Source organism: Arvicanthis niloticus, chromosome 1 (assembly GCF_011762505.2).
Source record: "Arvicanthis niloticus isolate mArvNil1 chromosome 1, mArvNil1.pat.X, whole genome shotgun sequence".
NCBI classification, from domain to species: Eukaryota; Metazoa; Chordata; class Mammalia; order Rodentia; family Muridae; genus Arvicanthis; species Arvicanthis niloticus.
The window spans coordinates 88,774,631-88,787,764 of record NC_047658.1 but is presented as its reverse complement, the minus strand read 5'-3'; the positions used below and the strand labels follow the sequence as shown (position 1 = coordinate 88,787,764).

At 47.4% G+C, this 13,134-nt stretch overlaps 1 protein-coding gene across 1 annotated transcript in view; it reads right to left on the bottom strand.

Moving 5' to 3' along the window:
- The window catches only part of Hs3st2 (heparan sulfate-glucosamine 3-sulfotransferase 2), a 103,724-nt gene extending 91,381 nt beyond the window's left edge, over positions 1–12,343 (bottom strand). The window contains exon 1 of the mRNA XM_034512033.2: positions 11,411–12,343. Within this exon, the coding sequence (XP_034367924.1) occupies positions 11,411–11,895 (485 nt within the window). The 5' untranslated portion in view covers positions 11,896–12,343. The remainder of the gene's footprint in view (positions 1–11,410) is intronic.
- Positions 12,344–13,134: the final 791 nt, after the last annotated feature.

Genomic DNA, 13,134 nt, shown 5'->3' with positions numbered 1-13,134 from the left:
TTAACTGGGAAATGAATCATCCCATCATGCAATGTATCCACACCATGTATGCTACCTACCCATTACTCAGTAACTGCCTCAGTCATCAGATGGACTATCATAAAGTTATTATTTGAGTGCCTCCCACAGGTTCAGATGTTGAGTGCTTTTTAAAAAAATCTTGTGGCACTGATTTGAGAGGATCTGGAAGCTGTAGGAAGTGAAGCCTAGTTGTCAGAAGTAGTTCCTTGGGGAAAAATCTTGTTCCTGGACACTTCCTGTTTTCTCTTCTCCCCTACCTCGTCTTTTTCCTTGTCTTCTTACTCTCCCTCCATCTCTCTTTCTTCCTCCCTTCCTCCCTTGCTCCCTCCCTCCCAGCTTCCCTTTGCCATGAGATAAGAAGTCCCTCTACCCTACCCATGTCCTCATCACCATGATGCTCTGCCCGTGGACATGGGACAAATGACCTCTAAAGCTGTTAGTCAAACTCTCTCCCTCCTCTCTTAGGCTCATCTCTCGGTATTTTGTCACAGTAATAGGAAAGGTAACTAATACACAGTTTTTTTGTACCTGTGTTCCACTGAGCCCCATTTTACTTAATCATAGCCCCAGTCTGTAAGGGTAGTGGGGCTGGAGATTTGAAAATGCCAAGGAGAAGCTGTGAAGTGCTTCCTTAAATGAAAAACTTAAGGTGCAAGAAGATAGAGAGAGAGAGAAAGAGAGAGAGAGAGAGAGAGAGAGAGAGAGAGAGAGAGAACACAGCTTACAAGTAGTTACAGTAGTACATTGTTACAAATGTTTTCATGGTTATTGCTAGTCATTGATAACTGTGCCTAATTTATACATCAAATTTTATTATATATTTGAGTATTAGATAAGCCGTAGTGTGTATGTTCACACTACCCATGGTTTTAGGCATCTACTAGGTGTGTTGGAATAGCCTGACATTAAGGGGGGGCATTGTAGTTTCTGTTTCCTTCTTGTTTTTAAGTTTATCACACCACCCCTTAAATCTGATTCTCTGTCTGTCTGTCCAGCTGTCTGTCTCTGTCTGTCTGTCTCTCTCTCACACTATCTATCTATCTATCTATCTATCTATCTATCTATCTATCTATCTATCTATCTATCTTTTCATTCTTTTTTGAGGCTCCCAGCTCAACTAGAAGGCATAACTTCTCAACTTTAATATCCATCTATTTGACTCCAGCCTCACAGTAGATTCAGGGCTCTTAGCCTGGCAGTGAGCCCTAACAGCAGGGAAACACTCAGTAGCAAGAGGCCATCTCCCCAACAGTATTGATAACTACTGCCCCATTAAAGGTAGGACCAGGGTGTCTTGTCATAGACACCCTGCTATGTCTGTTAACAACATAGACAAACGCCCAGGGACTGTTTTCCCCAGAGGATGTATATGCTCTTCCACTCTCGGCCTAGTGACATTAATGCATACTGGGGAAGCAGAGCTGATGCCCTGCTCTCTCCCGAATACATTCTTCATGCAATTGTTTACAGGAACAATGTAAGGTTGGAAGACTATTTTGGCTCACAGTTCCAGTGGGTTCCGTCTATCATGGCAGAAGTGGCATGATGGAGTACATGGCAACAGGAGCCCGGACAGCAGCAGTTCTTACTGCAGTAGACCCAGAAGTTGGTATGGGACCAAATCTGGGACTGGGTAACCACCAACAGCCCCTCACCATCCACTTCCACCCACCAAACTCACCTTCTAAAGATTCCATGGTCCAAAACCAATAGTACCAGCCAGGACTGCATGTTCAAAGCATAATTCGTGGGGACCACTTCAAACTCAAACTCTAAGATCTTGTGTCTTCACAATGGAATGGAAAAGACAGAATTCTGCACACAGGTTTTTGTGGATGTGCATACAATAAGTGTGTGCATATGTGTGGCCATCATCTTTGGTGTCATTCTGTGGGAGCCAGAGTTTCTCACCGGCCCTGCATCCTCAGCACTGGCATTACAAAAGTGTTAGCACATCTGGCTTTTTACCTGGACGCCGAGGCTTAAAATCAGGTCTTCATGCCTGCATGGAAAGCACTTTCCTGACTGAGCCATCTCCTCAGCCCCAGAGATCTATTTTAAAGAAGCACCCTGCCTCATGTAAACCTCAAAATAGATATAGAAATACTCCAGAGACGCCCTCCTGTAGGTTTCTGATGCCCTAACAAAAACAACTTTTCTCCAGTTTTAACACTGACATCTTGGCTGCAGTTATGCACAAAGTAGATTGAAGTGACTGTCATAGAGTGTGTGTCAGTGGCAGCAGAGAGGGTGGGTGTGGGTGTGGGTGGGGGAGGGTGGCTTTGGTTTATTCCCCAGTAGTGGGAATAACAAGGAAGCTTTGTGGTTCAATATATTTCTTCCTTTAAATATCTACCATACAGTTTCTTGGGGGAAGCTTGGCTCTTCGGAAGCCTGGATGCCCTTGTGAACCGATACTTCTCTTATCACTGCGTCTGTTCTGAGTTTTCTTTCTGCTTTTCTCTCCCAATCATTAACACATCAAAGGAACCTAAGAAACGCAGAGCCACTGATGCACTCACTCAAGTTGGATGTTCTACAAACTCTAGCCATGTTTCTCATGATGTCGGTCGTGTCCTGCTGTCTCCCCTCGGATAATCTGAAAAATGTTACTACACCACAAAAAAGAAATCCACCATCATTTGAACTGCGGTTGCATCCCTACTGGTCACAGGAAGGAGGACTTCCTCAGTTTGATACCAATATTTTTTTAACCTATTAGCATCTCCTGATATCCCTGGCTAAAGACAGAGAGTGCTGTAGATACGTAACATTCCAGCATGCTCTTTGGCAAAAACTCAGTAACACTGCTTTGTTCTCAACCTGTCGGATTGGAGATTACCTTCAGATTTGATACTGCTTTCCATTTTGGAAATTTAAATGAAGTTGCTTTGTAAATATATTTATTTGAAATGTATTTGCATAGAATGCATTGGTTTACAGATGGATAACATCATTGGAGAGATTCAATGGGAACTCATCATTTCTTCTCAAAAGAGAAGCTCTGTGTTCCAAGGTGAGCATGTGTGATTTCCCTCATCACCTTCAGGTGCACTGTACACATCGTGCTATTTACTCCAAAATAGGAACTAAAAAAGAAGACATTTTCTTTATGAAAGTATATTTTTTGTTTACTCTAGAGAATTTTATTCATGGATACAATAAATGTGATTATATCCACTCCCTATTTTCCTCTTCCAATGCCCTCTATAAACTCCCTAACATGTAAAATCATCTAATTTTAACATGTATGTTTATTTTTTAATTGGTGCATAAAATAAAGTATTAGGTGGCAGCATGATTTGGATATAGAAAACGTTGCTCAAGGATGTGTTTAAGGGTTGATGCTTCTGGAATGATGCAACCTTTATGCGGAAAGGGGGTCCTACATGACCCAGAGGCCTCAGAACTGAAGCTGGCCTGAAAGCTTGCTACTGGGCACTGGCTTTCATGATACCAGAAGACACCTCAGCAAGGTTTCAAAGAAGAGCAGCAACCAACAGTCCTACCCAGCAATGATTCCTGTGAACTTCATCAAGGACCAGCAAACCAAGGGTGCAGTAGGGGCACACATACCTTGGTGGTAACCAATGGCTCTTTAATTGGACTTAAAATCCACTCAACAAGAGGGAGATCATGCCTGCTATTGAAAACCGAGCCAACCGATGAGTCATGAAGGAGAACTTACAGCCGCCACAGCACAATCCCCAACCACGTTATAAATATTGTTTTTTACACCCACAGATAAGTGTAGTTTTCACTCCTCAGAGAAACTTCTCTTTCAGAGCAGACCTCCAGAGACCATTACAGAAAATCCCCACCAATCAAAATGCAGTTGTGGATCTGTCACAGTGGATACATCTATATAACACTCTTGCACCTAGAGCTCAGGAAACATTGCAGAAGAGGCATTGGAAAGAGTGTAAGAACGTGGAGTTTACTGTGAGATTATGTCTCCTGACAACATCAGGAAGCTACACCCGGGAAGTCTCACCAGCATGGTTGCCTAACCATGGCATGAAGAAGGAAAACAGCCTCAACCCTACACAAAAAACTATAGGCAACCTAAGAATGTGGAGAAAGAGTCTTCCCTGGGGAAGAGCATAGTAATTTGTTATCCAATACCAAATGGTGGGTCATGGAAATATACATAAAATTAATATTATACAGTCTATATTTATGTAATACACACACACATATATATATATACACATATATATATATATACACACATATATGTGTGTGTATATATACATGTGTGTGTAACAACAAATCATGAAAGAGGAGGCCATGAACTTGAAAGAAAGCAAGGGGTGCAAATGAGACTGTCTGGAGGGAGAAAGAAGAGAGGGAAATGATATAATTATAGTATAATCTCAAAATATAAAAGAAATATTTAAAAAAAAAGAGGTTGGCTTCTGTGGAAGCTATTAGGTCCCTGGCACGTGTCCTTGGAGAGAATAGTAGGAATCTAGACCCTTTCTCTCTGTCTCCTGTGTTCCCAGCCATGAGGTTGGGGCTTCCCCCACCTACTCACCACGGTATACTGCCTTGGCACATACTGTAAGAATGAAGCAACTGTGAGCTGGAACCTTTAAAACTATGAGCCCAAATAAACATTTTCCTTTCTAAGGTTGCTTGTTTGTCTCTGGTATTTTGTTACAGTAACCGAAGCCGAACATTAGGGGTTAATTACCACCTGATATTTCAACACACAGATACAGTGTGTCACACATACGTCAGGTTACATAAATCTATCTCCTCAACCATTTATCAGTTCTTTATAGTGGAGCATTCAGAATTCTCCTAGGTATTTTTTTGTTTATTGTGGAGTGCATTGATGTTATCTCCATTCACTCTCCAATGCACTAACTCACCAGAACCTTGTGCTCCTGTCTGTAACTCAGTGCTCATTGATCAAACCTCTCTCTTCCACACTTGGCTCACTCTCAGCTAAACATCCTTGCAATTTTAAATGAGATAAGTGAAACACAAATATTAAGAAATGACAATAGAGGTTGTGCACTATAGTGACTGAAGTCTAGAAAATGCTGGAGTCTTCCCTCCAAAATGGGAGCACTGCCATGGATTGGGAGATAGTAGAGGACATCCCTCCAGACTCCACCTGGGGCACAGATGGTAGCTGAGCAAAAACCATTGTCAGAGCCTCTGGATGGACGTTTGAGAAGACACAACAGCTAATGTGTTCATAGGAACCCCACATGATGCCAAAGCCCCCACGACCAAACCAGCACATCTGGCCATGTGTCCTGGGAGAATGTGCTCACACAGAGCCATCAGCTCCCCACCCTGTCCCATTATCCCACAGAGAAAGCCCTGGGGAGTAAAGCATTGGACCAACAGCCCAGCTGTGTAGCCTGACAGGCAGCAATTACCTCTGAAATGCTAAGTTATTTCCACTCACTGGTGGCTTTTACCCACCTTGTCAAACTGCTCATGGACTACAAAGCTCTCCAGCCCATCAGCACAGCCCATTAGGAGAAAAGAGTGGCAGCAGAGCCAGCCCACAGCAGCCTGGCACTGAGCCTGGCCAATGGTGGGCGTTTGACAAATAAATGGATTAACCCACCTCAGAGTTAGCTCTGGGGGAAACGGTGGGTGCCACAAACTTAGCTTGGCTGCATGACCTTTTAGAGCCCTCTGGCCTGACTCACAGCCTGTGAGTGTCTGCTTATCTACCTCCCTCTTCTTTGCCCACTGGCTGTGAGCCATCACGCAGAGAGCTGGCCTCCCCTCCAAGTCCTCCAGCAGATCCGGATCAATAGGGAGCTGTGTGCTTCCGCCCCTCCACACCCACTCTGTCACTCAATCATTCAGAAATGATTCATGGAGGGCTAACCAAGGGAAGAATGCTATTTAACACTGCTGAACACGGGATGCAGAGAACATTAGCAATACCTCAGGAAATGGCACCTATTGGCATTGACTGTGCACCAGAATGGATAGGGGCTCTTGGGATGTACCTCCCAATCTATGTAAGTAAGTGCTTCTTTATAGCTGCCCATGGAGAACATCACAGCAGCTCATCTCTGGTGAGTATCTGCCCCACCCACTCCCTAGTAGTAAAATAGATGCTTTCAGGGGTATCTCCCTCATGGGTAACACTTGAAATTTCAAAATGGGTACAGCTCCCAACAGAGACACACATCCCCCCAAACCCTGCCTCCACCCCCACCCCACCCCCACTGCTGACTACAGAGATTCCATGTTGGGTACTTTTCCATCTAATCAGTGTTTCTTTGGAAGATTGGTAAATTTCAGGGTGATTGGGGAAGCCAGGCTCTAAAGGCAAAAAACAGCGTGATAGGAAGTGGTTCTGTGACCAAGGTGGAAGCAGAGTATTTCATGGAAGCCAGAACATCAACCATTCATTGTAAGACATTCTAATCTCAGAAAACTAAAACAAAAACAGCTTTTCTTCTTACCTTCTACATTTAACTAAATTTACTAGTAAGTGTTTTGTTTTGTTTTTCTATAGTAACACCATAAACAACAGTATTAACAATGTGTATTCAGTGAAAATCTCAGGGCCTGTCAGGGTCTTCTTCACTTCACAACCTCAAACAAAGACCTCTGGGGGAAATCTCATTCTTCATTCCCAGATGCAGTCCCTCAAAGCTCCAAAGAGAAGTGAGACAAGCTCCCCCACTCCCCATCCCCCACCCCCCAAACCTTCCCTGAGTACCAACAGCTCTTCTGGCCCATTTGGTGACTGAGAAGAGTGGTACAAAAGCTGGAACTAACTAATATACCTCCAATGTGCTGTGAGGCTATAGATAGAGGATTTCCAGACTCTATGGCTTCATTTAATCAGAATGGTTACATTCCCCTGGACTAATTTTAAAAAAAAAAAAACTCCTTATAAAGATGTGTCCTCAAAGATGCTGTACAGGAGACCACACATGTTGGTGCAGGAGTCACAGATCACTGGTACACACAGTGAGCACAGGTCAGTCTGTTGAGTGTATGGTTGAGTTTGTTATGAGATGGCAAAGCCTTCTGTGTCCTGTCTCTTGCCTGTGGGCTTCCTCCTAAGGCTCGCTGTGCCAGAGTTTGGCTTTGCTATTACATATGAGTCACAGATTTGCATGAGCTTGATAATGTGATAGAAGTCATCCTGTGCTTTTCCCTCTTTGTCTTACTTAGAGCATTACCTCTGGGGCAAATCCTGTGTCTGCTTGTCTTATACAGTCCCAAGAACACACAGACACTGAGCAAGAAAGCAAACAGATAAGAGATGACATCTAAAATTAATAACAAGTTGGATGCCAGTGTAGGGTCAATTAGCATGTATTAGCTTTCCCTAGCTGGAATTTTAATGCATTTAGCAAAGAGTCCCTTCCTCTCCATATATACACCCTACCAACCCATAGGGCTAGCAGAATTGAGACACTTGAAACAGAACTCAACTTCATTTTGAACCCTAAAGATTCCTGGACACTATACCGTTATATTTCTCTATAAATGACAAACATTTCAAATAGTCTGGATCAGAGGCAATCTTTCATAAAACAGCAGTATCTTATATGAAACCTTAGGTATGTTGAGTGTTTCCATATAAGGTGTCTGTCCTACATGGTTTTCATGTGATGTAAAAGACCAGGTCAGCCATTGTCCTCATTTGTAAAGGTGAATAGTTAGAAATATGAGGCGAAATTCTACCAATGCAAAGTTAAGAAAGAGAAGATGATGGGAAAGGAGGGGAGAGAAAGAAGTAAGGGTGGGAAAGGTGGGAGTGGGGAAGAGTACAGAAAGGAAGTCAGAAAGAGGGACATATTGGCCTGAGGGAGTGGCTCGGCTTCTAAAGCGCTTGCAGTGCACACAAGCATGAGGGTCCTCAGTTCAGGTGCCAGAACTCACATAAAACCCAAAACCCAGTAGCGAGTTCCTATCATCTCTTTGCTGGGGAGGCATTTTCCTGAGGCTTGCTGGTCATTTTCCCTAGTGTATCATTGAGTTTCAGGTTTAGTGAGAGACCCCGTTTCAAAAAAACAAGAACAACTCAACTTGTACCTTCAATGCATGTACTCACACATATACATGCACCCCCACACACACACACACATGCATCGCACACACACACACACACATACACACACACATGAAACAACGGAAGTGTGAAGTTATTTCTTTAGTGATGCGTTCTTTGGCCACATCTGGCGGTGGCGGCAGGGACTGCTCTAACCTTTGTGCTAGCAGTAGTATTAATGGCAATAACGGGAACGTTGGCAGCAGAACGGCAGCAATTGTGGCAACAGTAGTAACATCATTGGCTTATCTTTATGCGCCAAAGTCCACCCCCTCCAGTGGCACTCATGCAATGTTCCATGCATTCTTCAAACCCAAGACAATTATTATGGGCTTCATTCCCATGAGAAGGCAGCTGAGACTCAAGGTGATCATCTTTTCTTACAAACCATGAAGCATTTAAAGAGGTCATCTCTGGTCTTTGACACAGTGGGTTCCACCCTGGGATTGTCATCGGCTTTGTATCCCATCTCCTTTCCTTCCAAGCAGCTAGTGGCTCCCACCGGGAAACCCCATGCATGGGTCCAAAGGCTGCATCTGGGAGGAAATTTGAAGGGAGGAACTCAGGTCAGACAACCAGGTGAAGTATGATCACAGAAGACTCTCAGAGGGACTCCCCTGTAGAGAGCTGAGTTCGGAGGATTTGATTTGGCTCGGAGGAGCGGAGGAGCGGAGGAGCGGAGGAGCGTGATTTGGTTTGGCGGTTCCCAGGAAGGGATTAGGATCCAGGAACAAAGAAGATGAGAGCTCTGTTGGCTTGTCCCTTTTGCTGATGGCTTGTCTCTCTGGCTGTATGAACTCTGTCTTCATTGGAGGAGAAGTCTCACCTGTAGTTTCACGATGGTAATTCTTATTTTCCCTTTGTCTATCTGCATTTAGACCACCTGGCCTAAGAAGTGCTCCAGAGCTTCAAAATGGACAGAGTATCACGGACTCCACTGCATTCATGGGCTCCACCCTGGGAAACTGAGGCTATAGCAGTGGGCAGAAGGCTGGCTCCTTGAACACAGAGTGTAAAGAATCCCAGGAATCCCCATAGTTTCCGCAATCACTGCATGTTACTTAAGTGATGATAAAGGATAAAACAGAGAGAAACAGTGCCAAAACAGAGGAGTATATTACCTTTTGAGGAAACAGCAATCCCTGTATGAAATACTGACTTTGGAGGGTGCTGGTTTGCAACCCCCCTCAAAAGCACAAAACACACAGACCTTTCCTGAGTGCTGTAGACTTCCCAGCCTTCCTGGAAAACTGATAGGTATCATAGTTATGACCAGACCTCCAGGCTAATCTTTCCTTTAGAAATATCAAGAAGGAAAGGGGAGAGGGAGAGGGGAGAAAGAAGTGGAGCTGTCAGTGTGCTTCATGTTAAATAAAACCTACCAAGATTCAGCTGAGAATTTTAGCAGAATCCAAATGTGCTAGGAAAGAAAAAAAAAAAAGGCATGGCTCCCTCCCATCTCCAAGGTTCACAGCTAAGCTGGCTTAGAATCACACATGCCAAGGTTAAAAATAAAAGGCAGTCATCCCTGAATGACACAGGCTCCAGAAAGGAAGCCTGAGGTATGCCGTTTGGAGGAGACAGAAACAGGGAAAAGGAGCCTGGGCTCAACATAGTGGTGCTTATGGGTGCTTATCACCTAAAAGCTAGATGCTCAGAATTTTGCTATTTTGCACTTAAAAGCACTCCACCATGGGAAAAGGTTTCATAACTATCTTCATATTTTCCATCGAGGAAACCCTGGCGTGCAATGAGTGTGGCTGAGGATGACCTCAAGCAGGGGGCTGGTGTTCGATGCTTCTGCAGCCCATACCCTGGGGTCGGGTTCAAAGAGTCTTTGCACTTAACTAAATGGAACACCTATGGGTCACAGTCCAGAAAGCATGGTGGGCCATCAGCATTGGCATGAAGCCACACCTGACTGTATGCCGGAAGTTCCTTGCTTGGATCCACTACAAACTATGTGTCTGCCTCTTGGGGACAGACAGCACATGTCCCATCTCTTGCTCCTAACAGTCGAAGCTGTGCTGGCCAGGGCTAGCTGAGAAAGGTGACAAGGCATTCCTGTGGATCCCCCCCCCCTTTTTTTTTTTTTTGGAAATGCAGAACTCTCTGTTATGACTCTGAAGGGGATATCTTTCCAATGAAATTATCTTTTATCCAGTATACTTTTACTCTAGTGAGTAAAGGGTCTCCTATTATATGAAAAATAAAAGAAATAGCCACAGCGACTGTGGCAGCTACCATGGCATCCCTCCAGAATTGCATTACTGTTCAGAGCTGTCTAGAATGTCTTCAGGTAGATTCTGTGACATCTCTGAGGCTCACACACTATACTATAGTCCCAGGGGTGCCCTGACTTAGTCCCTCCATGGACCTATCCTGCAATTCTGCACAACACAAGGTGTGAAGGCCAATGGACACCAGAGGCACTGGAGAGTGAAGGCTGCCACCCTAATGAAGCCTCATTGTAGGTGCAGACACCACCCTCTAGGGGAGGGAGGGACTCTATAGCTGGCAAAAGTCCAAGGGAAGAGTGGGCATTCTAGGCATGCCTAACTACTCCTAGGATCCTACTTCACCTGAAGTGCCCACCTATCTTCCAAATCCTTCCTGTCCCTCATTTGTACATCTTTCAAACACTTTGAAAAAGACTTGTCAGGAAAACAGGGCAAGAACTATTTTCCAGCCCCTTGTGATTGATGGTGAAAGAGATGCTGGAAGAGAGTTTGAGGAACTTGCTTGATGTGTCAGAGACAGGACCATAATAAAAGGTCTTATACTCCAAGCACACTAACTAGAACTCCTGGGGCAGCGGGCCCAGAATGTAGCGAGTATCTACAGCAGAGACTGGCATTCTTCTCATTGCAAGAACTCAGGATACACTCTCATTTTGCCCTAAGTATGAGAACCCGCCCAGGCAGAAATCACCACAGAGGGCCTTTGTGGCGATTTCCCTTTTTCAACGCCAGGTGCCACACAGGCCAGGGGAAATCGGCTTAGGGGTAGGAGTAGAACTGTGGTTAGACAGCTTTTTGCCTTAGGCAACCAGCCCCATCTGCCCTAAAAACTGGACAAAGAAGGCAGTCCTCCAGCCAGCACCTAGTTTTGACTGGAAATGTCCCCTACCTTCCAGGGGACCCGGGGGGCGGGGGGAGGGAATGCCCTTTCCCTTTCAGCTTCAAAGTACCTCGTGAAGAGCCAGTCTCCGGGAAGTTCTGGATAGACCCTCTACAGTAATCACCCCACATCCCACTTGCTGGATTAAGAAAGGCAAGGAATGGCTCCAAGAATGGAGCGAACCCAAAGCTCAGAGTGGCGCTGTCCTGGCCCTCTTACCTGTACCAGTCCAGCCCTCGACCGTAGTTCCTGTCGAAGAAGTGAGGCTCGGTGCCCAAGGCCCGCACGTCTGGGTGCACGCGGATAAACTCCAGCACTGCCCGGGTTCCCCCTTTCTTGACGCCCACAATGAGGGCTTGGGGCAGCCGTTTGGTGCCTGGCTTCGGGGAGCCTGAGTGGTTGGATCCGGAGAGGCGCGGTGCTGGCGCGGCAGCGGCGAGCGCGCTGGGAGCGCTGGGCTCACTGGGCGTCGGCCCCGGGGGATCACACGGGCGGGACTTCGCCAGAAGTTTCTGGCCGCTTGCGCTGGGGCCGCGGAGGCAGCGCGGTGCGCCGAGCAGGCGGCTCTGGCCCAGACCGTCGCAGCAGCACAGGAAGCTGTAACACAGGTAAGTGCAGGACAAGGACAGTGTGAAGGCGAAGAGCAGCCTGCGCGCTCTCCGCGGCTGAGGTGGCCCCGCGCGGCCCAGGACCCTATAGGCCATAGCTCCATGGGCCCGCGCAGGGGGTCATGGTTTCCGAGGTGGCACCTGCGGCGGAGCTGCTGCGTGGCTCTGCGATTGCCTAGAGGGCTCGCGTGGCGCTGTCCCCGCCGTGCGGGTTGGGCCTAGGAGATATAATCTCCTCCGGGGGCTGCTGGCCTGGGCGAGCACCGTGCCCGGGGGTCCCGGGTACGGTGGCTCCTCGGGGACCAGGTGGCTGCATTGCCAGCATTTCCCGGTACTAAGCGATGGGGGCTCCGGACAGTGGGGCGGCTCCCGGCACTCTTCGACTCTCACGCGCGTCGGGTTCGGAGCGCACCCAGCGCCCGAAGCCCCATTCCGGATGCTCCGAGCGCCTTTCAGGGGACGCTCTGTGGCCGCGCGGCAGTGCCGGCGGGAGGATGATCGGACCGGACGGTGGCGCTGGCGCTGGCGCGGGCTGCGTTCTGGCTCCTCGGGAAATGCCGAGTGGAGCGCGCTACCGGCTCTATTTAAGGAGTCGCCTGACGTCAGCCGCGCGGGTCCCCCGAGCCCGCGCCGCGCCCGGGGACCTGGCCCGCCCCTTGCACCCTGACTCTCTTATTCCTCTCAGGTACAACACCGACCCAGGTCCTCCCCATGCGGACTTCTCCCTACGGAGAGCCTTGGCCAGCTTGGGGCAGGGAGGGGAGGGTGGCAGGTATATCGTGTATTGCTGTGGGAGAGTGGACACCCCATCACTCCAGTCTTTGGACACCTGAGTCGAGATTACACCAACACCCACCCTAGACATAGACCCGGGTGCTGATGGAAGCACCCAACCCTGATACTCGGTTTCACTACACTTACCCACACATGCACCATGCATACATTAGCACAGGAGCAAGATCACTCTAATCCGGACTCTCAACACCCCGCAGAGGGTGGAGAGGAGAATACCCCTAACCCAAAGATAGGAACACAACAATGACACACCCCATCCCCAGACATCTAGCCAAACCAATACACACAGCCTGGAACCTGGCATCGCGCAGTGTGCGCACACGCCTGGGGACTCAGGCGCACAGTGCAAAATGGATGGGTGGAGGAATGAAGCGAGAGTGAGATTCCGTGACTAGTTACCGAGCCCCCTAGCACCCGCGCGCTGACTCACACCCAGGCGGCTCGCTCTGTCTCGCACCCATGGAGCACAAACCTATATCCAATTCGCACACCACCTCATCACTGCCTCCCCCCCTCCCCTACTGGGCCTAGAAATCAAGC